A 24,647-nucleotide genomic window follows, 5' to 3' on the forward strand; every position below is an offset into this window, starting at 1 on the left:
TCACTTTAGCAACATGCTTTCTTTTTTGATGCAAAGACTACAAGAAGAAACCTGAGAAACACCCTGCACAGCTGGCTCATAATGAAAGTGAGAAACTCAGAAATAGCTACAATCAGTTTTATTTCTGTGCAGGGCAAAGGCTGTCTTGGCCCCTGCCAGGCTGCATAGCAAGAAGTCTCCAAGACCTTATCTTTATTATCAAAACCAGGTGAAGTTCATGAACTAGCCCTGTTAATCATTTACACCAGAGTTGTTCTCTTTTTACAGTGGGCCTGAGTCGCAGCCAGTGCTTCTATTGCAATGACAACAAGGACAAATAGCCTGAGTGGGAAGAAGTGTGAAGAGGGTCTGATTTGTCACTTCATTTTGGTATCAGAAGAGAGCCTGACCCTTCACATACCAGTACCTAGGCCAAGAGAAAGAGCCCAGTGACCAACCCCCACACTTGTTTTTGATTTCCGCCCCCCCCCACAGTAAAGGAAGAAAAAAGTGATTGTGTGACAGACTGACTCAAGATAAATGCCGAAAAAACCTGAAAARGCTGTTCCCAACAGTGCAAACAGGGCACTGTATAGCACAGTTCAGGAACCTTCAGAGCCTATCTAGGAACAGAGGCAGGAGCAGCCTCAGGTCTCTGCTACTGTTAGCCTGAACCWATGTATTTCTGAAAAAAAGCAAGTTGCACTTTCAAATACAAGTGTCCACCAACAGCTGGGAAAGAAATCCKGTCCATTAAGTTAGCAAAACAGACCACTTCCATAAGAAGAACGAACATCTGCACTACCAGGGCTGCAGCCACTATCAAGACAGTGGGACTTCTCCTGCTGCTCCAGAGGGTCTGGAAACAACTAGAAGCATTCATACAGGCAGGAGACTAAATGAATAGGCAGCTCTTTCCCATTTTGGGCAGCAGAATCTGCTGGGAATGTGTGCTGCTGCCTGCCAAAGGCTGTTTGCAGGAAGCAGGTCCTGTTTCCAAACCACCTTCTCAGCCCTGGGGTATTTAGCTAAGAACACAGTGAGGTACACGGCCAATGTTTTGTTCCATCTTTATTTTAACAATCAGATAAAAACAGAACCACAGTTTTTAAAAAGAGAGTCATTACATTGCAATTATAAAGTGCATTTTTCACTGGTGTTGTGTACAAAAATATCTTTTTAAAACAACCATGCAGAAAATCCCACAAGGCACTTCCAGGCATAGAGTGAGGAGAGCAACCCCTCGCTTCTACATTCACATTAGCAATGGAGAAGGGGAGAAGGGGAAAGGCCACAAGTAGTAATTTTAAACCACTATTGGTCATACAGTCAGTTCCAAGCCCATCTTTTWCATATGGTATTGCTCTTCTAGCTTATCTTCCATACTCTTCCCTCAGCACACTACTTCCATGGCCTGAAAACACACAGGCCCTAAGAGGAGATACCACCATCCACAGCACCTTGGACATACATGCCTTCCTTCAGGCCACCACCAGCCTTCCCCAGGCGTGAGCACATGCTAGGAGAACACAGCTCTTTCTACTGTTAGTGTTTTAGAGCATTAACATAACACACTAAATCCTAGATCAGTATCACTCGTATTTGCTTTAAGTCTAAAAAACAGCTTCAAGCCAAGCTAGGCAGTGGTCCCTCAAGAGAGRCCATATTAGAGGATGTAGGTCAACAGGACCGATGCAGGAAGCTGAACAGAGATATCAAGCCTGATGAGCACTGGGCTAGCAARTAAGTTTGCTGCCTAGAACTTGTGATCAAGCACAGTGATAAGATACACTGATGTTGGGTTTTGGGAGAGAGGGAGGAAAAAGAAAAGCAGCAGTTGAAGGTTAGCTAATATTCCTTCAGGCTCTTCTTATCCTTTCAGTATCTAACTAGCTCAGTACATCTTCTAAGTTAMGGCAAAACAGTTTAGAACTATTTTATACAGTAGTCTCCAGAATTAAAAGCCAAGTTTAAAAAAGTTAAGTAGCCTAGTACTTTGCTTTTCTCCAGCCCCTCAAACAGAGGCTATTATAAGCAGCCCCCTTCCAAAATACATATATATATATAGAGAGAGAACTTATGCACTAGAAGAAAAATATATTCTCTTGACCTGTTTCTACAAGTTATTCACTACTCTCACTTCGAGCATGGGGAATAAGTTACTCTGCTCAGCTAGTATCCAAGAGGCTTGGAAATCAACAGGCAAACCATTACTGGAATTGCATATACAACCACTTTCTCAGCCAAGGGACTTCCACTACAGCAGGCTCCGTGGCCTTCTCTTAGCAGGACACAGCAGAGAGCAGCCRTGGGCTTTGTTCATATTAAACTGCCATGATGCCTGGGCATCGCTCTCCACACAGGCCCAACCTCTGCAGGCAGAGCACGACCCTGCCTTCCAGCCTGCAGGAGAGAACTGCATTTGCAGGACCTAGCAAGGCAAACAGCTGACTTTGTATATGCATCAAGGGGAAAAGCATCATCTGTCACTTATGATTTAAAAAACAGAGGGTCCTGAAGAAAATAATCAACGCTGTCAACCCACAGCTGCTATGAGCACCACACAGCTATAGCTCAGCTCTATTTTTAGGTAATACCACCAAGGTTATGATGAAAGCTTTTCAAGATCAGCTGATAAAACAATTGGTGACTATACATACACACATTCTCCTCCAGGGGCACGTATGTCTCCTAATATGGCAGGCCACAAGGTCACACTTCCCATCATCACAGTTGCATTTTCATTTCCAAAGCCCCCTCTTCCACCCGCAAGAGAGGGCCCCACACTACAAGTAAGGATGCAAGAAGAGGACTCAATCCCCCACAAGCCAACCAGTTTATAAGTTATTATTTCCTGACACATACCTCAGCTCTGCAGGAGCGGCACAAAGCTGAAGTACAGCACACTAAAGAAATACTAGAAAATACTTGGGGAAAAAAAAAAAAAAACTAACACTAGCAATCCACACACAAACCAACCACCACTACATAGCTTAGACAGACAATACAAGCACTGTGGCAAGTGTTTCTCTGGAGACTAGCAGCTTTATACAAGAGGAAGGACTAGCAGCAGTGAATGGACCAGCATCTCCTGTTCCTTTGATCTTCTGGAGAGCCAGTGGTCTGACTTAAGATGGGGAAGGTAGCCTACTATGACAGAGATGCTTCCCTGACCATAAGTCAGCCTCCAGCAGAGCACTAGGCTCATCTCATTTTGCTGGGAGGCTCCTGCAGGACTACGTGAAGCATCRCTTCTTGTCTTTTGACGCACCTCACGTTCAGACCAGCTCCCAGGCCTGCAGACAGGCCAGCAACAGTTAGTCAATCAGGACTTTGTCCCCAGATTAATAGTAAGGCCCTAGCTTCTCATAGCCCGAGTAGCTCGGCCACTCAGGAAACAGGCCATAGGAGCACCGGGGACTCCCAAACTGGTCAAAGGCACTTCCAAAGTCAGGGCCACCTGAAGGGCGAAAYGCTTCCTGAGCAGACTTCAGTTCAGACCGAATGATCCTGTAATTTGTGCCCTTGTTGCTGTCCCAGTACACTTTCCCGTTGCACTCAAAGGAGATGGCAAACTCAACTCTTTCATGGGATTGAATTCCCTCTGGCAAGCTGATGTCAAAGGAAAACGTGTCCCTGTCTGACCCTTCGTACACATCCTTGACATACTGGCATGGGTAGTCTGCAAAGCTTTTCCAGGTGTCAAACGTCATCCTGATCCTCACAGTCTTTTCAAAAGCAAGATTCTTCACCTTCACTGTGCCCACAACAGACCGCTCCTTGAGTGTACAGTTTTCAAGGCACACACAGTCTGCCTGAAGACGGTTTCTGAAGTCCAAGTAGTTGACAGAGGGCTGAACAAAATCCAAGACGAAGCTGTCGCTCTCCACTGTTGTTAGCCCCACGATGTTGTCTATCAACTCAGTGATATTGAAAGGAATGTCTAGGGGATCATCAAACTCCGAGAACACCTTTACCATCGTCAGAGCAAAGCCCCTGCTATCTGCAAATGACACCTTCTTCTTCACCTTGTTTTCTGTAAAGGAGTTTGGTGCCTCTTCTGGCCCACTCAGCACGGCCTTGCTGTTCAGCTGGATGCAGGGTCGCAGAGGCTTGATTGGCTTTGGAGCAATTTTGCAGGAACGCTTCTCTCTTCGCAGGGGTGAAGGGCACAGGTACAGCTGCATTGCTACATCCACAGCCATCGCTTGTTTGTGAGGAAAGTAGTCTAATACTCTGAAAGATGAGCAGAAGGGTCAGTTAGAGCTGTAAGCGCATTTCATTAATCTCACTTGTCAGATCATTGCTACCTCACTCCCTTTCCCCCCCCCACCCAAGAAAGTTTCCATCATCCCCACAAGTCCCTAAAGCTTCATTAAAAGCAGGTACTTATATGGTATGATTGACAGACACATTCAGAAGTGTGCTGTAGCAGAAGAGGCTGAAACAGAGCTTACTGCATCCTTCAGAGGCAAGATCACCTCCAGCTGCAGCTGGGCCAGAGCCACCGTTTGAAGACACATGCTGGCACTGCCCTGCCAGGCTAGCASTAGCAGCCTCTGGAGCTTTTTTTGACCCAAAGCAAAAGCCATGGCTGGGTCAGGCTTTGTGGTCATCAGCAGGACAGGGATCATCAAACTCCAGTGTTACCTAATGCAGTATTTCTGCTGTAGCTTCCTCCCCGCAACAGAGAATCTCCCCACGTTACAGGACGATTTTGTAGGAACAGGAACTCATTTCATCACAAGTCAGCGTATGCAATTGACCTCACCTTTTGCCAAACCCTGAGCAGCAGGCATTTTCAGAAGCTAAAAAAAAAAAATCCCTACCCACTGGGTTGAACTATAGGTCAGCTTAGAGAGTCCAGCAAGTTTAACTCCAGTGCAGAGCTCACTCCTCAAACCTCTGTAGCACTTGTGCCAAGCCTCTGGGAGACACTGGTACAGCCACAAGACTCAGCCAAGGACACCCACTTGCCTACTCAAGTTTGATAGAGCTTTTGAAATTTAAGTACATCTGCAGAAGGTCCAGGCTACGTGGTCTTCCACTGTGRCCTCTTTCTATAGCATCTGGCCCATACTCCCAGGTATGCAGTAGTCCCCTCTCTGGGCACTTACTGTAGGGCAACTTCCACTTGGCATCCTGCTGGCTGTAGCCTGGAGTTGCATCTACAGGCAAACAGCTCCTAGAATATCATTTGTCATTCCTTCCCTTAATACATTGAGGCTAGACTGGATGCTCTTGGCAGAATCGACTCAGCCCAGCTCAGGATAAGCTGCAGGACACAAATTTATTGCATCCCTCTCCACAATCAGCTGGGTTACAGCTGACCCTCAACTCAGAAWACTCCCTTAATAAGAATTCCCTGCATGGCTGCAGGTCATGCTCCAAACCTACTCCCACCATGTTGACCGCTGCAAGCCAGGAGCAGTAGTAGCGGCTGCTGACCATGTGCTACACCARTGCACAGGCTGCCAAGAATACGCACAGCCAGCTCCAGTACAGGACTGCAGTTGCTGTGCCAAGAAAAAGCAGCAGGACTACACTCCTCCAATTCAGTGCTTTAGCTCCCCACCCTGCAACACCAACAGAGCAGCTCTGAGGGGTCTTTCACAGCATCCATTCAGCAACAGTGTCTGCTTATTTGGAGGACGCATGCCAGGGCCTGCTCTCCAGCACACCCACCACCTAGCTTCTTCCAAATTTCCTCCCTGAGCCGCCTTTGAGCTCAAGGGCGGCTGTATCAGACAGGCAACAGATCCACCTGTCTGCTAACACCATTCTGCTCATCTCTACCTGGTTTTGCCAGGTTTGTTCACRCATGCTTTATACAGGTCACTACCTCCTTTAAAATAAGGCAGCCTCCAATGCTCCTCTGACCTAGGAGAGTTTCTTCTCCCTTAGGYAGGTTTCTTACTCCCTTTTCCCAGTAAAAGTTCTGCAACTGAATTCCCATAGCTGCAAAGTACTCAACTTCTCTTAATAAGCCTCAGATATCACTGATTAAGTKGAAGAGGCATGCAATATCCAGCCTGATGTGCATTACTTGGGCCTTTTGCAAGCCAAGAACTGCAGTAGAGCTTTCCCTGTCTATTATTAAATTGGGCAGCCTGCTCCACAAACTGACTGCAGTTTTCAGCTTGTTTTATGCTCCAGATCTCACTTTCTGCCCTCAATTTGAGGCTCAGCTGGCTCCCCAACTCACTATCACACAGAGAAAGGTCTCCCTTTCAGAGCTCCAGTTAGCACTCAAACTCTAGCTACTTTGAAGGCAGGAGCAGAGAAGCAAGTTCTCAGAGCTCACGTGGGAAAGCAAGTTCAGGAAGCAAGGCAGGGAGAGGGAGACAGCCCTGTGCAGTTATGGAGACTGCTTTCTTCTTCCTCCTCTAAAAAGGAAGAGGAGAGACTAGACTCCACTGTTTTTACCCACAAACCTCTTCTGGCAGTGTCACCCTCTCCAGAAAAGGGCATTCCTGTGCACTCTTCCTTCTGTTCTCAGGAARGAGCTCAGAGCAAGGGAGTTCTTTGCATCCAGCTATCCAGAGCCTCAGATTACCTGAATGCCTCTCCCAGCACCATTTTTATATAGGCTTCCTCTGCTACTCCTCTTGCAGGCAGCTTGACCTGCAGTAGCCCTTAAGCCAGTTGCAGTAAGGTTTTAGATACTTCATGCTGCCATTTCACTTTGGCTTTCAGCCCTTCATCACTTCTGAAGAAGAGGCCAAGCACTTATACAGCCCAGCCCTTACAAGCAAGTATCCAGAGTCCAGGTAGCACATGCTAACCCTGCTACAGCCAGTCTCTTCCACCCTCACTTTTACAAGTGAAGCACAAGGGCCAGCTGTGCACCTGCAACCAGCAAGCAAAGCCAGAAGCAGCCAGGCTCCCCCTCTCTTGGAGGAAGCAGAGGCAGAGCCTGGCATTAGCCACAGACCCTCCACCAGTGCCTTTCCTCATGCAAAAGGAGAGAAAAGAAGCCCAGCAAACTCATCACTGCCCCAGGGCTACTCCTCACAGCAGCTGTGGTCCACCAGGCCCAAAGAGCCAAGCCTGGGGGGCTCACTCAGAAACCAGAGGGGGCAGAGCAGAAGGCAAACCCGAGGCCAGGGCATACCCCACATGGTCTCCCCAGCTGAGACCTGCCAGTATCATCACTGCAGTGACAATACCAGGGCAGAAGGAGAAAGGGAGCCGGGACCGGACCTGCCGCCCGGGCACCTCAGGGGAGCGGGATGGACACTCGGGAAACCCAGAGGGCTGCAGGGCGGCCCGGCCCGGGGGCGCCAAGCTGTACCTGGTGCAATGCATGAGCCCAGTCCTCGCCACCACCGACCCGCTCGCCGCCGCTCGCACCTCCACGGGCCCCGGCGCTTTAAGAGCGCCYGGCCGCGCCGCGCCGCCCTGGCCGCGCCGCCGACGCGCGCCGCAGCCAATGAGCGCGCTCCGAACGCGGCGGGCGGGCCAATGGGCGGGCGGGGCGGGGCGGCGGCGGCGGGGCACCCGCACCCCTGCCGCTGCCCCTGCGGGCTGCCGGCGTGGGGCAACTGCGGGCGCTTAGGGGAGGARAGGGCAAAAAAGTGGGGGGGAATAGAGAGCATGCACTTATTTGGGGCACCTGCGGCACCTCCGGGTGCTGATGAGAGCCTGCCCCAGCCTGGCTGGGCTTTCCCTGCCTATGGGCTCATCTAGGCCCCTTAGTACCCCCAAACAGTGGGACCAGACACTTTGAGGCTTGCAACCCCCTCCCAAAATCTGAGGRACCCTCCCAGAGCTGGAAGCAACCTGCCATTCCATCCACCTCTATCCGAGCAATATTATCTTATATCTGGCCAGGAGGTACGAGCTCTGGCTTGGGAGGGATGCTTGCTTGGAAGCATGGAGAAGCTCGGAAGGACGGGGGGGGGTGGTTCATGGAAGTTGCAGATAGGTAGATAAGACGGGCTACTTTTTTCTTACTTTCTTTTTTCTTTCTTTCTTTTTTTTTTCCTGTGACAGGAAAGCCCTTTTTTGGGCACTGATCTTGGTTGGGCTGGCCCAGGATGTTTCAGCGCGCTCGGGCTCACTCGCACGTCCGCATCTTGTGACTGCAGCACCAGGCAGCTGGCCTGGGCGGACRCTGGGTGGGTGGGGAAGCTGCCCCAACGTGGAAACCTCGAGGGGGTGCTTCGACACCCTCTTTCCTGGCAATCTTTGTCGGACGGAGTGGAAAAAATGACTTCCTCGCGGAGATGACTTTTGTTAGGAAGAAAACACCTGCGGGACCCAACTGGCGCAGAGGCCAATGCRAAGGGAATCTCTGTCCCGGCACACGCGCAGAGCTGGGAAGACATTTCTGACACTCCCACAGAAGGGTCCATTGGGTGAATTGATGCTCTGGCCTGGACCCCTGCTTGCTTTGCAGGGTGCCAGGCAGGTTAGGGGGTCTCCACGGCTGCCCTCCTGCCGTGGGTCATCCTCTCTGCTCCCCGAGACTGCTGCCAAGTCCGCGCTGAGTCCCACGTCTCCAGCAATCTCCTGCGATGTGCATGGCATCTGCCTCTCTTTTGCCACGTCTGGCCTCTTAACTGCATGGCTGTGAGCAGTGCTCCCCCTCCCCTCCCCTTACAGAGCGTAAAAGCAGGRCTGAAGTGCCGACATTTGCTTTCAATTAACTTGTGGGAGCACACATGTGGCTATTGTAAAACCCAGAGACTCCCTGCTTTAAGCTGCAGTTTCATAAATTTATTACTGTGCAAGGCAGAAGGATTTTGTTGGGGAGACAAAAACATTGTCTTAGCCTCAGAGGCTCCCATTTTTAGATGAAGGTGGTGATGAGATGTAGAGAAGTTAGGGAGAGAGATGCTTCCACTGCAGGAGACTTGCAGCCTTTCAGCAATGTTTTACGTGCCCCAGATACAACGGTGTTTCAACACGTGCTACTTGACAACAGGGTTTACAGCAGGGATGGGAGGAACCGTGGTCAGATTTGCCCCAGGAGCGATGGGGAGAGCCACATAAGGCAGTCAACCTCTTGGGCCTTCTGCACTGCTCCCCGGCCTCCCCTGGGCAGGGTCACCGCGACCTGGCTCGGCATCGCAGGGTTGGCGCGTTGGCAAGGACTTTCCGGGCAGAAGCRGCGAGTTTAGTGGGACAACCCTAAAAACAGGGAGGTCCCAGCCCACCTTTTGTCTGTTGCTCTGCTCCATCACAGGTTTCTCGTGCAAAATACTCACCCTGGACCGCAGAGATGCTGAGGGAGATACTGGCCGGCCCCAGAGCTGTAAAAATTTGGTGATCCAGCTGCATGAAGTAAGAAGCAAGTACATGCAAGGTGGCTTAAGGTCCATTTCTGCTCACCGATAAAAGCCCTGTTTGCCGTGACCAGGGCAGAGTGTTTCACAACCGCTGCCTGCTATTTGCCCCCAAAGCAAAGGTAGGTAGAAGTTGGTGTGGAGTGTTGCAGTGGGCTGTGCACACAGGCTGTTATCTTTCGGCAGCCGAGATAAGGGCTATATTTAGCTCCGTGCTCGGCCCTTGCGTGGGGGTCTCGACGGTTTCACCGCAGCTCTCCACTGCTCCCACCATGTCAGGGATGAGAGAGAGCCGGGCTGGCCAAGGGAAGCCCGGAGCGGGTCCTCAGGGACCCTTTCCAGCCTCGGTGCTGCGGAAGTTTGGCAGACACCGCCGTGGGGAGAGGGCTGGCGAGGACTGGGAGCGGAGCCCGGTGGCTTGTGCAACGTGTCCACACCACGGCRGGGCCAAGGCTCAAGGGCGAATGTTGTAAACCCATTGGGACGGGTCTCCACTCCCGTCTGCCGGGAGTCCCCGGCGTGGTGGCAAAGGGGGCCGCGCTCCTCGTGCTCACTGCGACCGCCAGCCGGGCTGGGGGCCAGCGCCGCTGACCTGTGGTGATGGTGGCACTTGCCAGCGATTTCCAAACCAACTGGGCTGACCAGCTGCTGCCTTTGAGCCAGGTACCAGTGTGTACACCAAGCAGAAAAGAGGGKTTTTTTTTAAAAGTCCACTTGCATGTGACAAGGCTATGAGGGTAACGCTGAAGTAATTTTTGTCGGGTGTTGCCTCATGTCAAAATGCTGAAGGGGAGACTAATTTTGGAGTCYTTTCTGTCACTGGGAACACATGACCCGGGAGGAAAGCCTGCCTGAGATAGTAAAAGCTATTTTGGGCAGTGCGGAGGCACTGCAGGAGAGTTAGCAGGGCCAGCGCAGTGCCCCTGGAGCAGTGGCGAGAGGCTGTGGGTCTTGCTGGTCTCCAGAAGAGATGTGTCCATGGCTTAGCTATGTGCCTGGCCAGCTGTCGGTCAACCCTCGTGCCTTCATCGGCTCTGATGTGATTTGTCTGGGAGCTCCTCGTGTGCAGCTCACGAAGGGTCGTAGCAAACCCTGCTCCACCAAGGAAAAGCCCTGCAAAATCTTGCCGAGCGAGGAGATTCCCCTCTTTTCTTTCCCCAGGGTACAAACTCCCACAGCTGTCTTGAGAAGTTTGGCAGTGAGCATTCAATGTGCGACAGCGTCAAAGGAAATCCTGCTCCAGGTCTCCTGACCCCACTTTGGGGAGTGCCACTCTGAGGTGATAGCTCCCCCATCACTGCTTTAGGCTCTGTCCAGAAACACTGTGTTACTGCAGTACACTGGCTGATGGCCCGAGGGAGGAGACTGACCTTGGCATGGCTCCCTTTGGATCTCACGTGGATGGAGATGGTCAAGCACCCCGAGGAACATGTACTCTGCCCTGCTGAAGGCTGCAGCACCTTCCCCTCCAGCATAGAGAAGACAGTGCAGGGCCAGATACAAAAGCTGGCCTGGTGCTGTGTGTTGCAAAAAAGTCCCAGGCAGTATAAAACTGTTGCCTYTTAATAATGAACGTGCCCAGCAACAGAAACCATGAAAATCCTTGCAAAATGAGAGATCATGACAGAGGTAATGAGTGCAGAGAAGTTGCTACAAATGAGCAACTAAAGAAAACTGCTACCCACAAGGAAAAAGGGATTCCAGCAGAAGAAAAGCCCAAAGAGCAGCATAAGAGAGTGAAGAGTGACAAAATGACTGGCAGGCAGGAACGACGAAGAGGGAGGTCCTGGGCACATAGAGTGATAGTCAAAGATGTTACGGTGATGCAAAGGTGAGGCTCTGAATGCAGGATATCGGGGTTAAAACAACCTTTTCCTCAAAGGCCAAGACCTAAATGTAGATGAGTCCCTACAAGAAGAGAAGGGGGCCTCTTGCTCTCTCAAGGTCTACAATGTTCTCTTCGGAGAGCTGCTCTACAACTTTGTTTTCATGCTGTCTGCAGGTTTCCTTGCCATTATGAAGTTCTGGGAAAATCAGGGCAAAAGCAAGAAGGTTGGTTTTGTACCCGAAGATTGCACCAGTCAATGCAACAGCAGTGTACCTGTCCATATGGCAATTGTTCTTGAGAACATTCCCTTTTCCCCCAGGGAACATGAGGATGGAGGCCTGTGGATTATGCTTTATTTAATGGAAAGAGACAGAGTGACTTGGCATCCCCTGTGCTGTTTGATTGAGCCCCAGAGTACCTGGTTGTGTAGATGCAATGTAGAAAACCTGTCTGTAAGGTGTACGTGCCCTCCTACGTGAAGGCAACAAGGAGCACAGAGACACAGCCTCTTCTAGACAAAAGCTTGGACGAGAATCTAGAATCCAAATTCCCTGTATGCCCTTGTAGCAGTGGGACAGAAAGGTCCGTGGTGGAATAGTGAGAAGATTAAAAGGAACCGGTGCTATTCTCATTGATACAGCAATGTGATTGCAGAGACAGATGCTCTGCTCCTCAGGCAGGCTCAATCCATCCAGATGCCTTGACTTCAGCACAGCTTGACTTGTTTACACCATGTGAGCRTCTGGCTTGCTGGGCTTGGATCTGTCCTAGACGCAAAACTCAGGGCGAAGCAATGTATATTTTAATTGCCTTAGAAAGACTGCAAACCTTATTTGGTGGGGTAGGTTGGGAACTTGCATGTGGCCAGACTTGGGGCACTCTGAGGGCAAATCGTTGCGTGAGAGACTGTACTTTGCTTGAAAGTCGTTTCTTGTATGCTGACAAAGGCTGAGAGAGGAGGCCAGACTGAGAGATGCACGTAGCTCTTGATAACAAATACAGTCCTAAACTCTCTTCAAGGGTTCATGTCCCTCAGATAGGACTCTTGCAGTATCTAGGCGCTCTCTATTGCAAACAGAGAATGGCCCGTCCCTCTATGAAACATTTAGCCTCGTTCTAAGATCAAGGCCAATAAAAGATGGGATCCCTTGCTCTCCAGACTTGCCTGTCTCTCTGCATCACTGCAGAGTGAATCTGGAAACCAGCAGGGGCAAAATGCCTGACTTCTAAATGTCATCTCAAGCAAGTACCACAGGCAATAGCAACAGTAAGGTCAAGAACCGAGGCGATGATGCTGAGGAAGGTGGCTAGAGCTGCTCCCATCTGTAGCCTTTGCATTCTTTGAAAGCATTTTGCAAGATTAAGCTGGGCTGAAAAGTGTTTAATATAAGCCCAGGGAAAAGCCTGATGATATTCAAAGATTTTCATAAATAACGAGAAGCTTGAAGTTTCCTTCTTGCAGAAACTGTTTGCTAGCAGAAAGACTCTTCTCTATAGTCGTTATTGCGCTTAAATCCTGTGTGAAATGCAGCTAAACAGGTAGCTTGTGATCACAGGTTTCTGTGCCTGCAGATACCCTCCCCCAACAGCCCTGCACAGCATATCTGTACTGGAACATGCACTTTTCGACTTGCGTTGGAGAAGGCAGAATTTCGGAAATGTGCCTGCAAAARGAGACACGCCCAGGTCACAAATACCTTTGACGGGATCTGGCAAGCGGGCTATTTATTCATAGGAAGCCTGCTGCGGACTTCGGTCAGGGAGGAGGAAGTCAGGCCATCAGACAATACTTTGAGCAGCATTCAAGTGCCGACAGCTGGGAATGGCACGAGTCCCGAACCCATGGAGCCTGTGAATGTTTTTGGCTATATCCTTCATCCCCTCCTCCTCTAGCCTTTCCTCATCTGCAGTTGCTGATTGGCCCTGCTTCCACCAGGCGTGCAGAAGAGGAGAGGGCCTGCAGGCTTGCAGAGCAACCGCTGGCTTCCTGCAGTGATGGAAAACCAACATAAAGGGAATGCAACACCCTCCGAAAAAAGTAAAAGAAAGTCCATCTGTCATGTTTCTCRGGGTGCCGCTGTTCCTGCACAGAAGTTACAGTGCTGGAGGACAGGTGAAAGTGCAGCAGGCAAAGCAACTGGTGAAGGAGAGGGTCCTTGGCCTTGGAAGACAAGAGATCAGCCCACATGGATTCGAACCAGGTGGCACAGCAAAGCTGGAGAAAGCAGTGAAAACCTGGGGGGTGGAAGGCAATCAGTAAATTGAAATAAATGAGGAGGTTCTGAAAGTTGTCACAAGCAGGTTGGGAATTGGATTTGCTGGCTTACCTGAGAAAGGGGAGACAAATCTAGAGGAGTGGCAATGGGCAGTTCATAGCAGCTGAATGTCTCCTTGATGACTGTTTTAGGAAACTGTGTTTCGAGGCAAGAATTGAATGCAGTATTGCTTTTTCACTTCTTGTGCAGAAGGACAGCAATGTGGCCATTAGTCTGAATCTCGCACACACGCATGCGYGCATGTACCCACACGGACACGCTAATGCTCATGTGCATGCTCGTGTAAGGATCGGTCTATATGCGAAGATGAAAGAAGGCTGTCATGATCCCTGCGCTCAGACAAGCTCAAAGAGCAAAACATCATCTGCCATTGAGCTTTTCAGTTACAGAGAAAAAAGAAACCTAGTCTCACAGATTTTGATCTTTCTTATGTTCTGATCTTTTTTTTTTCCACCCCTCTCAACTGCAATGACAAGTCAGGCACTTTTTCTGAAAGAGAAATGCCTTTCAGTCTCTACTGGTAGGCCATCTTTACCAGCCTTTTGAAATACTTTGGTGCCCACTGCATCAGTCCAATTTTGTACCGTGCCGCTCCACTAAAGCTAATAGTGCAATGCTGAAATATTGCAGGCAGGTGGTACCTGCACTCTCAAACTCCAAAACTAATTGTTTCTATTCATCTTAGGGTCACATCAGAACATGAAGTTTCTAGTGACTTTCGTGCTCCCAATATGGAGATAGCCTGGAAGAGGGCAAGAACTGTATTTTTTTTAAAGCCGATCACACTAACCTGATCATCAGAGGGTCACAGAGCAGTTCAGATCCCTTTGTCACCATGTCTCTGAGTGACAGGAGCATGCTGTCACATCCAGAAGAAGGGCTGGACATCAGCTGCTCCACAAACAGAGGACCATCCTGACTCACATGCTGCCAACCTTCTCAACTCTCTTCAGTGGCATGGCCTTGAAATGACTGCAAGTCCTTCCTCCTGGCTTCCTGTCCCTCAAGATGATTGCTCATACTTGCTGGTTCCTCTCCGGGAGCCCTTGTGAGGGCTACCACACTTCGGCTTGTTGATGCTGTCAGCTGGCTTTGAGCTGGTTGGCAACTAGGGACAACCTCTGTAGCCGGTATCCTGTAGCTGGTAACCTGATGGTCGTGGTGGGATTCGCTCAGGTCCTTTGAATTTGCCTRGGATTTGTTTGGGTCCTCCAAAAGCCAGGCAGAGTTCTCTTAGCTCAATAAAATCAAATAATCGAATACTATTCAATTAATAGCTTAAACCAAGTTTGACACAAGTTTGTGTCAGGTCTCAGTGGCCTCTGCTACACACCGTGCCTCATCCAGCCTGTGTTATGACAGAATTTGGGATTTACACCATTCTCGTGCGAACAGTGGCATGCTGTGCGTGCAGGACAGAGCTACCCTGGCATCCACRCTGCCTCCAAGCTTTTTAAAGCCTCCTTCTTAAACGTGAGCTGAGGCGGCTATAAATAGCAAACCGTGGCCCCTGGTTAACCCAGGGGCTTTGATCACGGAACTGGCTCTGGGTTTCGCTGCTTGGCTGCTCTTGGTCTCAGCTCTCATATCAGCCAGGGGCCAAGTTCATTAGTGCTCCTGTTCCTGCAGTTTGTGTGACAGTAGGGGCCATGTGTTTTTTTTTTTTTTAATACACTCATAAAAATGAAAATATGTAGTTGTATATCATAAGGGAATAAATGAGCACGTAGCTATAAAATTAATATGCACTTTTAAATAGAAAGTATAAAACATAAATTGCACTTTAGAACTTAAATGCAAAACAAACAGGAGAGGTTTGTATCATTCAGAATTGAAAGTAAGTCTCTGGATAAAGGGTTGGAGGCAACTGCCTTTGGGACCGGAGAGACTCTTGACTTCCTATGTTGGTTGCAAAGGGGCTGACATGTCCCATGCCATCTGACGGGTGCTGCAGTGGCCTGTCTGTCACAGGCCTGGCTGCTGTGTATCCCCACGCTGTCTTGCTGCGGTCCCCCGGCATTTCTTATCCGCATTTTCTTTGTTTTGCAGGTCGCTCTACCTTAGGAGTGTATTATCACCACATGGCTGGAAGGCACGGTGCGATATGTCAAAGGCAGTGCACCACACTCCAGCTTTAACTGCCTTCTCCATGTCCCTTTCAAAGTGGAGGAGAGACAGCTGATGGGGATCTAACAATGTCTTCTACTACCTGGACAGTGTAACGGAGACGATCTCAGAGATGCACAGCAGAAGCATGAGAGTCAGTGGGCACCTCTGCAACTCAAGAACTTCTGATGGTGCAGGAGGAAACAACTCTGTCCCAGGAGAGTGAGATGGCCCCAGTACAGGGCCCAGAAAGGGCCCTGTAGTGGCATGGTGGCATCTCTGTCTTTGGGGAACATCAACCATTGCCTGGACAAGGCTCCGAGCAACCTGACATGGCAGTGAGGGTGGTCCTGCTTGGAGCAAGGAGGGGACAAAGATCTCTGGAACTCTCTTCCCACCTAAATCTCTCCATGATTGTATGATTACATATCTCCATTTGGAGCTGTTGCCCTTCTCAAAACACTGAGGCTGCTGATCCCCACCATGTGAACACAGCAATTCACAGGCGCATCCCAGGGAAGTGGGGCTTTCACAGGAGCAGCAAAAGATGCATTGCTTAAAACTGTGAGGATGTGATACAACGAGCGAATATGGAACGGTGAGAGGCAGGTAGGATGTGGAAACCTCATATATGAGTGTGGTATGAAATCTGGGGTTATACATCTAACAGAGGGGACGGAAAGAAAACATGGATGGCTCTCAAAATGCTTCAGCAAAGGTCTCAAAGAGTTTACAGGTTAGAAGCAGTATGTGAGTGTGAGCTCGTTGCACCGTATCAGAGCAAAGCCCTTCCTTTATTAATTTATTACAAATACAAAGTTGTTGTAACCTGTCAGAAGCAATCAGATTTCACTACAGGTAAGTTACCCAAATCTAAAAAGGTAAACACATGCATCTATTACTAGTGCAAAGATATCGTATTCTGCACAAGGCAAACAAGCCTATTTGTGGGTTGTGTGCAAGTAATCTGCCTTGCAGACCTTTGCCCGCAGAGCACAGTGTGACTCTTTGCACCTCTGAAGGTTCCTGCTCGCATTAGCTTCCACTGTGGGTGAGTTGAGCTTCTGCTGGCTATGATCGTTACCCGTGACAGGCTCAGCTGCAAGCTGTGCTGTTGTCTCAAGTAATTTTGGCTGGTTCATTTCACCGCTCACTCTGTGCTAAGACTTACTACATGAATGAAGATTATATGAGAGATCCTGTCATCCTGTCAGCTGCTAGCAGCAAACTGCACTTAAATTTTCTATTTATAAAGGGGCTGTAGGTAAGCTGTGAAACTCACAGGGCTTTGATGGAGGCTAAAAGTTGATTTGAGTGCAAAACAGGACCAGACACATTCACAGAAGGAAAAAAAGCTACTGTTGCACACAAAGACACTGCCTCTCTTCCAGGAAATCCTTGATTGCAAATTGAGCTGGCTAGGAAAGTAATCCGGGGTTGAACCACTGCAGGCTTGTCCAGCTCTGCTCTTCCCCAGGCATCTGCCATAGCTGACTGCCAGACAGGTCATGGTGGAAGATGGACCACACACATTTTATATTAGTAGGGCTAAGGACTGATGGAAGAGCTTGCTTGGTGTCACAGGACTTTTGAAAATTCACAGTGGAAAAGTTCCAAGAAGGTGAAATAAAATCCTTCTGGACAGCTGCAGAGATGAAGGGGTAGCCTCAGAGGGAAGAGCAAGGTCACCCAACTCCTCCTCCTGAACCAAAGTTCCCACGTAGAAATGCTTCTGGGCTTTGCAAATAGCTCGAAACCACCCGTGGGGCCAGGCAGTGACGGCTGGCATGGGAGGATGCATCACCACCCACATGCCTCAGCCGGAGAACCAGTACCAAGGTAGCCTGTGGCACTGGTAGCTCCAACCACCTCATCCTGGGAGAGCTGGAACCTACAGAGAGGACAGCTGCCAGCATCACTGGTATAAAAGTCAAGGGTGGCAACCCTGCAGTAGGTGAAATGAGTCTCTGCTTGATTGTAGATGGGGCCCTTAGAAGCAGCAGCCTAAGAGTCTGTGATTTCTGTGATCCTCTGAGCAAAAAGTTAGTCATCCAGAAGCTGGCCTTTAGGTCAGTGCTGCCACCTCGGCTTCTGTGCTGCTCAGCACAAGGGAAGGGTCCAAGGTGGCCTCACGGCGTTTGAGCCTGGGGGCTCAACTATCTAGAAAAAGCCTGATAAGAGCCAGGAATTCAAGTGAGCCTGAAATAGTGGTAAGGGCAGCTGGGGAATGCCTCATATGGGCATGTGGGCCAGGGCAGTGGGGCTCGGTATGTGAGCGGGTGACACCTGCCCCATGCATTCGGGGTCATGTTTCACTCCTGAGGAGACATGCACGGGGTGGGCGATGTGTGCTGCATCCCATGGAGGTTGTCCTTTGCCTGCCCAGCTCCCCTTTGCGAACTGCACGGTGCCTACTCTTTGCTTCAGATGCAAAAGCAGCTACCAGAAGGTCACCCACGAGCTCCTTTTGCAGTTTTGCCACCAAGGTGGGGCCCCTGAAACTGTATAAGGGCAGATCAAAGTCAGGTTTCAGCCCCCAAAACTGGAGCAGCACCTGGAGACTCCCTTGTSGTTTGCCTTTCCTATACTGAGCAGGTTCTGCTATTGCCAGAGGTTTCTTTTCCAGTGACCAGGTCCTACGGTGACCAAGTGTCACTCAAGAGGCCCACAGCTTTCCTGATATCTTTTTCTGGGTCAGCAGCAATATMTTGGTCTACAGGCCCAAGCATGAGGGAGAAGCAAAGCATGCTTCTTGCTGGAATGAGCTGGAGATGGTACGAGGCAGCTGTAGGATGGCATCTGGCAGAAGAATGACAGATAAATACAGTGCCAAACAAAGTGGCAGCCGGCCATTGCGTGGCCATGTGACTCTGGCTTTTCGGAGACTATTTTTTAACCTGTAAGTGAGCCCTGTCTTACCCTTGCCCTCCCTCTCGCGCTGCACAAGGCTCCTCAGCTCCCCACAGACTTTTAAGGTTGTTTAATGCCTTTCAGTCTGAACCCAGTTTGGAAGGAGAAAGCAAGTAGGTGCTTAAATTAACTGCGCTGACGGCGAGCAGTTGTAGCTGACAGAAACATGTGTTCGGTGTCGTTGCAAAGTCCCCTGTGGTGGTGGGTGATGCTGTTCGGCAGTGGACGGGGCTAATGTCCGGTTAGTTCAATTTTAACCCCAAGCTCCAAGCAAATATGGTTAGCAAACACTTTTGAGAGAAGGCCTCCAGCCAGCAGCCCYATGGTCTCCCCGTCTAGGGTTTGTGGCATTTCCCGTTCCCTGGTGGCTGGATTCACGGGCAGCTGCATCTCGGGTGAGTGCATCTACGTTGCCTTTCCCTGCGGCTGCTGCGGGTCCGCACCGCAGCGGAGCTCACTCTAACACGGACTTCTCCGCCAGGCTGGCCCAGAGCCCGACAGTGGAAACCCCTATTTCCCTTCCTGCAAATTCAAGAGGAGCTGCAGCTCTGCGGAGGTGGTTGCAATGCTGGCAAAGAAGCCGTGGAGTTAAAGGGCCTCTTTCATATCCCGTGGAGCTGCAATGTAAACACGCTGAAAACCCTCTGCCAGCAAAACACTCCCTGACCCCACGCAGGCTTCCAGGGAAGCCGGCTGCAGAGTTCGCCCAGCCTCTTCCTCCTCTCTGCTCCTGGGCCCCTCCGTTTCCGCTCTCTCTGTGCCCTGTAGCAGCATTCAGGAGCAAATTCAAACGTAGATTGAGTACAGCAGTGCAGAGCTTTGCTCTCTCCAAGGCACTGCAAGGAAGGTGAGCTCAGCCAGGGAATAAGCTCCGAAAGCCAGAAACGGAGCATAAAGGAATTTCTATCTTGGCCCTAAATCACTTAACTCTGGCCCGATGCTGGGCCCGTGGGAAAGGTCCCTCTGCTTCGCCGGACGGCAGGACTGTGATTGAAATAAGGGATCTGGGGAGGGAGTCCGAAGCTCCCCCGGAGTAGGTGGCACATACTGTGGGATCTGGTGGGGCCTTTCGCTGCCTGGCCCGGAGCATTGCCTGCCCGCATTGCGTCGGGGAGCGGGAGAGGAGCCGCGGGGCCTGCGCCGGCCGCCGCTCACGTGGAGGTGGCGTGCTGCGAGAGCTGCCAGCTCCGGGCTGGCAGTCCCGGCTTTATTCTGCGAACAGCTGCCGTCCGGGGCGGCGAGCTCTGTACACGTGCGTGTGCAGTCCCAGAGCGCAAAGTCAACACAACGCCCTGCCGGGCCTTGAGCTGCAGCCGGGGAGAGTGACCGACCGCCAGGGCGTTGCATCGCTGCCTGGGGAGCTGGAGGGGCCAGACTCCCCTCGGGGAAGGAGCCCTCCCGTCGCCTCCTGCGGGAATGCAGGCCGGGCTTTAGTGGGCTCTTGTTCACCTCCCACTTGTCCTTGAGAAGGAGGATAGGGGAGCAACAAGTCCAACTGCAAGCGCTTGGCCGCTGCAAGGCTGGCATCACTCAGAAATGCCTGCTGGACACCAGCTACCCCCAAGGGAGCCCACACAGGTGGCACCCCCAAGGGTGTCCACACACAATTTGAGCCCTTTACCGAGGCCTGTTGCTCATCCGTAGAGGTGGGCAGGGTGTCTGAGGAAACATCCAGCAGCTGTAGCTCCACAAGGCCAAGAAGAACAGCCAAAGTCTCCCTCCTGCTGGTTTGCCCTTCACTGCCAGACTGGTGCTGGGTAAATATGCCACGGTTATTTACCCTCTGGTCCAGCCTCTGGTCCTCCCGCTTGCCTCCCGGTGCGCGGCGTTGTTCTCTGCCCTGGGGGCTGCTGGGCTTTCAGGCTCTGCCCCGAGGCTCGGTGCGCGGGCAGGCTCAGACAGTCAGTGCTCCTGGGTGTATAACCCAAGGATTATCTCTGAGAAAAACAAACAAGCCAGTAGGTTATACACAGCTAATGGGGGAGGAAGTTTTGCAGCCCTTCCGCTCGCCTCTGTTACCTCTCATCTCCTATAGCCCTTCTCATCTTCCCAGAGGGCCTGGGACAGCCTTACTTGGAGATGGGGGGAGTGTGATGGTGGATGCTAGGTTAAATATGAGCCGGCGATGCGCTTTCTTTGCAAATAAGGCAAAACGCATCCTGGCCTGCATCAGATGTACGGCCCGCTCGTGTGCTGAAGCTTTTGGGCTGTTATGGTTTTACGCTGTTATCTTTGCACCACACAGCCTGCTCTGGGCAACCTCGCTTCCCATCCGTGCAGGATACAATGCCTATCGCATCCAGTGTTTCCTGCGTGACAGCAGCTCCTGCCCCTTCCCTGCCTCCCTCCCAGGCAGTTCAGGCAGCACTCTCTGCTCACGTCCATGTCCTCTGCCCTGCAATGCTTCCCMAAAAGCCACAAGGCCGCAGGGAGTGAGTTTGGTTGGATCTGCTCAATACTGCTCCTTGGAAGCTAGAGCTCCAGAGGGTGGACGTCAGCATTTCTGGCACCTACTGGGAGACTCTCAGTCTCCAAGAGGGTCTCGCACACCTTCAAAATCAGCACCTCAGTAGCTTCAGGGCATCTCACTTGAAAAGACGGCTCAAATTACGGGAGATTTTTAAGACCTTCCCTTGGGTTTTCCAAGGAGAGCAAGCAGGGCGTCTTACCAACACCCGCCCAAGACTAGGTGAAGTCGCTGAAGTTGCCGTAAGCACAGTGAACATGGAGGCAGATCTTTTGCATTTCTTCATCTGAAGCTGAATGAATTCTGGCATTAAAACRAAAGAAAGAGTGCGGCTTGGAAATGGAAACGCTGCCCTGACATGGGAGATTAGCCTAAGAAAGCAGCACTGGCAGGACCATCCGAGTGCCTCGTATATTAAAACGAGGCAGCATTGAAGCAATGGCTACAGGACTCTATCCTCTGGTTGTTTAYGGGTCTCGCTGGCCACGGTAGCATCGCCCTGGATGCTGAGCTCCCGAGAGGATACGCTGACTGCGGGGCTCRCTGGCATTGCAGGACTGTTTTAAATAACGCAAGCCGCTTGATTAGCTGAACAGCCCCTCGCTACCGGCACACATRCTTTGTACAGCGAACGTGCTCCCTTTTTGGCTTCAAGCACACTTCCCATGTCATCGCTGTAGAAAAGCAAGCAGGCACATTATATCATAAAGATAAGGGGATACGCCAGCTGCCCCCTCCCAGAAGAAAGAATCCCTCATCTGTTTTGCTTTACAGGAAAGAAACCATTTAATCTCCACAGCCACAAAGATAATACTAATTTATCTTGGTTGCTGTGGGCACTGGAAACTTGATCCAGCAAGTTCCTCTGTGAGAAGGCAATTGTTTCTATTTTTATGAGAACTGGTATTTGCAGGATTAAGCAAGATGGTCTGGACACAGCCCCAGCTCCCTGGAGGCCTGCTTTTGGGCAACATGGCAATAGCAGTATTTTGAGCAGGACTAAAAGCCAAGTCAGTACAAAGCAGTGTGCAGTGCGGTTCGGTCAGTGAGCAGAGCCTCCCCGAGTTGTTAAATAAAGGTGTAATGCTCATCCTGCATGAGACTTTTGCAATCGGTAGGTTTTCCGTGGAGTTATCTCAGGGAGAGATTCCAGCCCTGTCTATGTCTCATGCCCCCACTGAACCGTCGCAGAGCACTCTCCCCGTTTACTTGAGCACTGGAGTTTCTCTGCCTCATTCCCAGCTTGGGGCAAGCGGAAACTCAGTGGGGTAGCCTGGTGGCCACACATCCCAAAGCCCATCTCAATATATAGGCCCTGCAATAGTGAATAGCAGGTGCTGCCTGGGCCGATGTCTTTCTTGCTCCAGTTGCCAACTTCCCTGGTATCTGCTAGGGAAGAGGAACAGCAGCCAGTGGCTGATTTTGGTGCCAGGGACCGTGTGGTGGTGGCAGACTTCAAGGGGTGACTCTGTTCCACTGCTTTTTGTTGCCTAATCCTATGGTTAGGGCACCTTTCAGGAGAGAGGAAGGTGACCAAAGTCCGCGAGCAAAGCACGTGCTTGAGAAGTGACCGGACCTGTGCCAAGTTCAGTCACGGGGATCAGAGCTCATGGGTCTCCTCAGCTAATGTCCTCATGGTGATCTGGATCAAACAGCTGAGCCAGCCTTGTGTTAGCGTGGTATTCCTACCCCCCCCCCCCCCCCAAAAAAAAAGGGTATCTCCTATGCTCTAGCAGTATGAGGAGCAGCTAGCAAGGCCTGCTACCCACGCAGCTAATATTGGTTCCAGTGTTTGAGATTGAGGAGGGAGGTGTTAATGGGCTGTGATGAACGTGAACATGCATATGTCTATTGTAAAGCAAGCTAGGTCTGCGGTGCTTGCCGTTCTCGCCCTTAGGGCATGCCGTACCCTCCGCTCCAGTAAGTGCAAACAATGATGCCGATGCTGAGGAGCAGCGTCCTCCAAGGCGGTGGGAGAGCTTTCATGGTCAGCGCTAGTCTGGCCCTGCCACCCTTCTCTCTGTGGGCTGGGTTGAGCTGATTTGAGTGGTTAGTGCAACGCGCTCTCGGCTGTGTCCCAACAGCTTTTGGGGGAGAAGGATTAGCTTGGAAAGATGGGGCAACTCACTGCATAGCAGACAGGGAGTACAAGGATTGCCTTGTGAGGACTCCTCATGAAATCCTGCCACATCTGGGATTTGCCTTTGGTTTGTGCTCCAATCCAGGCTGCTACCGCAGAGTGAGGAGCCCCTCTCCKGCCCTAACAACGAGGGCTGGCCACACCACGTCCCAGCAGAGCACATCACTGGCAGGAACCAGCATAAGAATGCCAGGAGGTGGGATGCCCCGTTTCATAGGGATCTGGCTACCGGCTGCAGCTAGTAGGACACCATGAAACTGATTGATTCCTGCCATCTCTGAGACAAGCMTTGGGAAAGGCCAGAAAAGGCATAGGGAAGTGGGAAAGAAATCTTCCATTTCCCAAATGGGAACACTGCTTGCAGCAGTGTATCTACAACCATGGTGTAGCCACATTGCAGATGTTTTGCACAGCCCTGGTCTCCTCACCACCAGAGGAGAGCACCAAGGATGTTCAAATGTCTGTGATGGTTCCTACACTGGGAAAAAGCTGAACAGCCTAGGATTATTCAGCCTGTAGAGTACAGATAAGATACAGCTGTGAGTGGGCAAAGAGGAACTGTCTTTCCAAATACAAGAATGAGGAAGCACCAGGTGAAATTCTCAGGTGGCTAGTTAAAAGGAAGGAAGAGGACCTCCATTCTCCCTGCTGTGCAGAGCTGTGAGGAAGTTCTTGCTGTAGGATATTGAGGTTTGCAAGAGTTCGAAAAGGTACATCTGGAAGAAAAAGCCATCAAAGGCATGCTTGTCTGGCTTAAGAAGTGCTGATCACCGGAGCTTGGGTGAGGTGTTGAGAACTGTGCGTTTTCCTACCCTTTTCCCTGTCCCTGTTCGTCTCCCTCCCTTTATAGCTGTTCTTCTTCTTCTTCTTCTTTTTTTTTTTCTTTATAGCTTAGTTTGTTGAAGGCTTAGTTTGACAAGCAAAGGAAGCGATGTCTGGAGCACAGGCTAATTGGTAATAAATAAAATCTACTGTGATAGCCTGAGAGAAGGGCAGATTGACTTATCTTACTGTCTCATGTCTCCCTGCAGCTCTCAGCACTGCTTGGGGCCAGTGGAGGGATGACCCTGCAGGTGTARTCAGGAGGTGAGGTTTGCTGTCACGTCCCCCATGGGTGCCCTCATAGTGTGCTGCATGTTACACTAGGCCACTCAGTCACTGTGGGTCTGAAAAAATCAAAATAAATGAGTTTTTTTTTGATGCAAACACCTAGAGCAGACAACCAGAGCAGGCACTGGTGACCCTAGAGCAGTATCGTGGGTCAAGGAGGACCTCCTGATCCAGGATACTGACTGCATCTTGCTAGCAGCAAGGGCTGGGCATACCCCAATCCCCACCTGACCTGCATGAGCAGGTTGGATGAGAAGCTGTGGTGTGGGTAAGCTGGTCCCAGCTCTGGCTGAACCCAGAAGCAGCAGCCAAGTGCAGATGTAGCCTTGGGTGCGTAGAGGAGGAGACAAATCTGCATATTATTGTAAATCAGAAAGTCAAAGTCACATCTGAAAAGAAGAAATCCGACCAAAGCCAGATTAGGAGGAGCGGTAAAAATTCTGGGGTCATCTTAAAGCCAAACTAGCTTTCCAAGTAATGATGAATCAGAGGATTTCCTGCAAAGTTGCACGTCACTAGAGAAGAGGTGAAAAAGACTTTT

General features: G+C 50.8%; 1 protein-coding gene and 1 long non-coding RNA gene across 3 annotated transcripts in view; one reads left to right on the top strand and one right to left on the bottom strand.

Moving 5' to 3' along the window:
• Positions 1-1,035: 1,035 nt before the first annotated feature.
• PPP1R3B (protein phosphatase 1 regulatory subunit 3B) lies at positions 1,036-7,333 on the bottom strand. The gene is made up of 2 exons (XM_085310808.1): positions 7,274-7,333; positions 1,036-4,215 (listed from the first exon to the last, which is right to left on the bottom strand). The coding sequence occupies exons 1-2, from the start codon at positions 7,285-7,287 to the stop codon at positions 3,324-3,326; spliced, it is 906 nt and encodes a 301-aa protein (XP_085166934.1). The 5' UTR covers positions 7,288-7,333; the 3' UTR covers positions 1,036-3,323.
• A 774-nt stretch (positions 7,334-8,107) lies between these two features.
• The window catches only part of LOC146592583 (uncharacterized), a 19,432-nt gene continuing 2,892 nt past the window's right edge, over positions 8,108-24,647 (top strand). Inside the window, exons 1-3 of one of the 2 annotated variants that reach the window (XR_014896554.1) lie at positions 8,108-8,339; positions 9,170-9,391; positions 15,423-16,088. This is a non-coding gene — a long non-coding RNA (uncharacterized LOC146592583). Of the gene's footprint in view, positions 9,392-15,422; positions 16,089-24,647 lie in introns of both variants that reach the window. The other variant, XR_014896553.1, reaches the window with a different exon arrangement.

Source organism: Rhea americana, unplaced genomic scaffold (genome assembly GCF_003343005.1).
Source record: "Rhea americana isolate MKP2758 unplaced genomic scaffold, rheAme1 scaffold_326, whole genome shotgun sequence".
NCBI lineage: Eukaryota > Metazoa > Chordata > Aves > Rheiformes > Rheidae > Rhea > Rhea americana.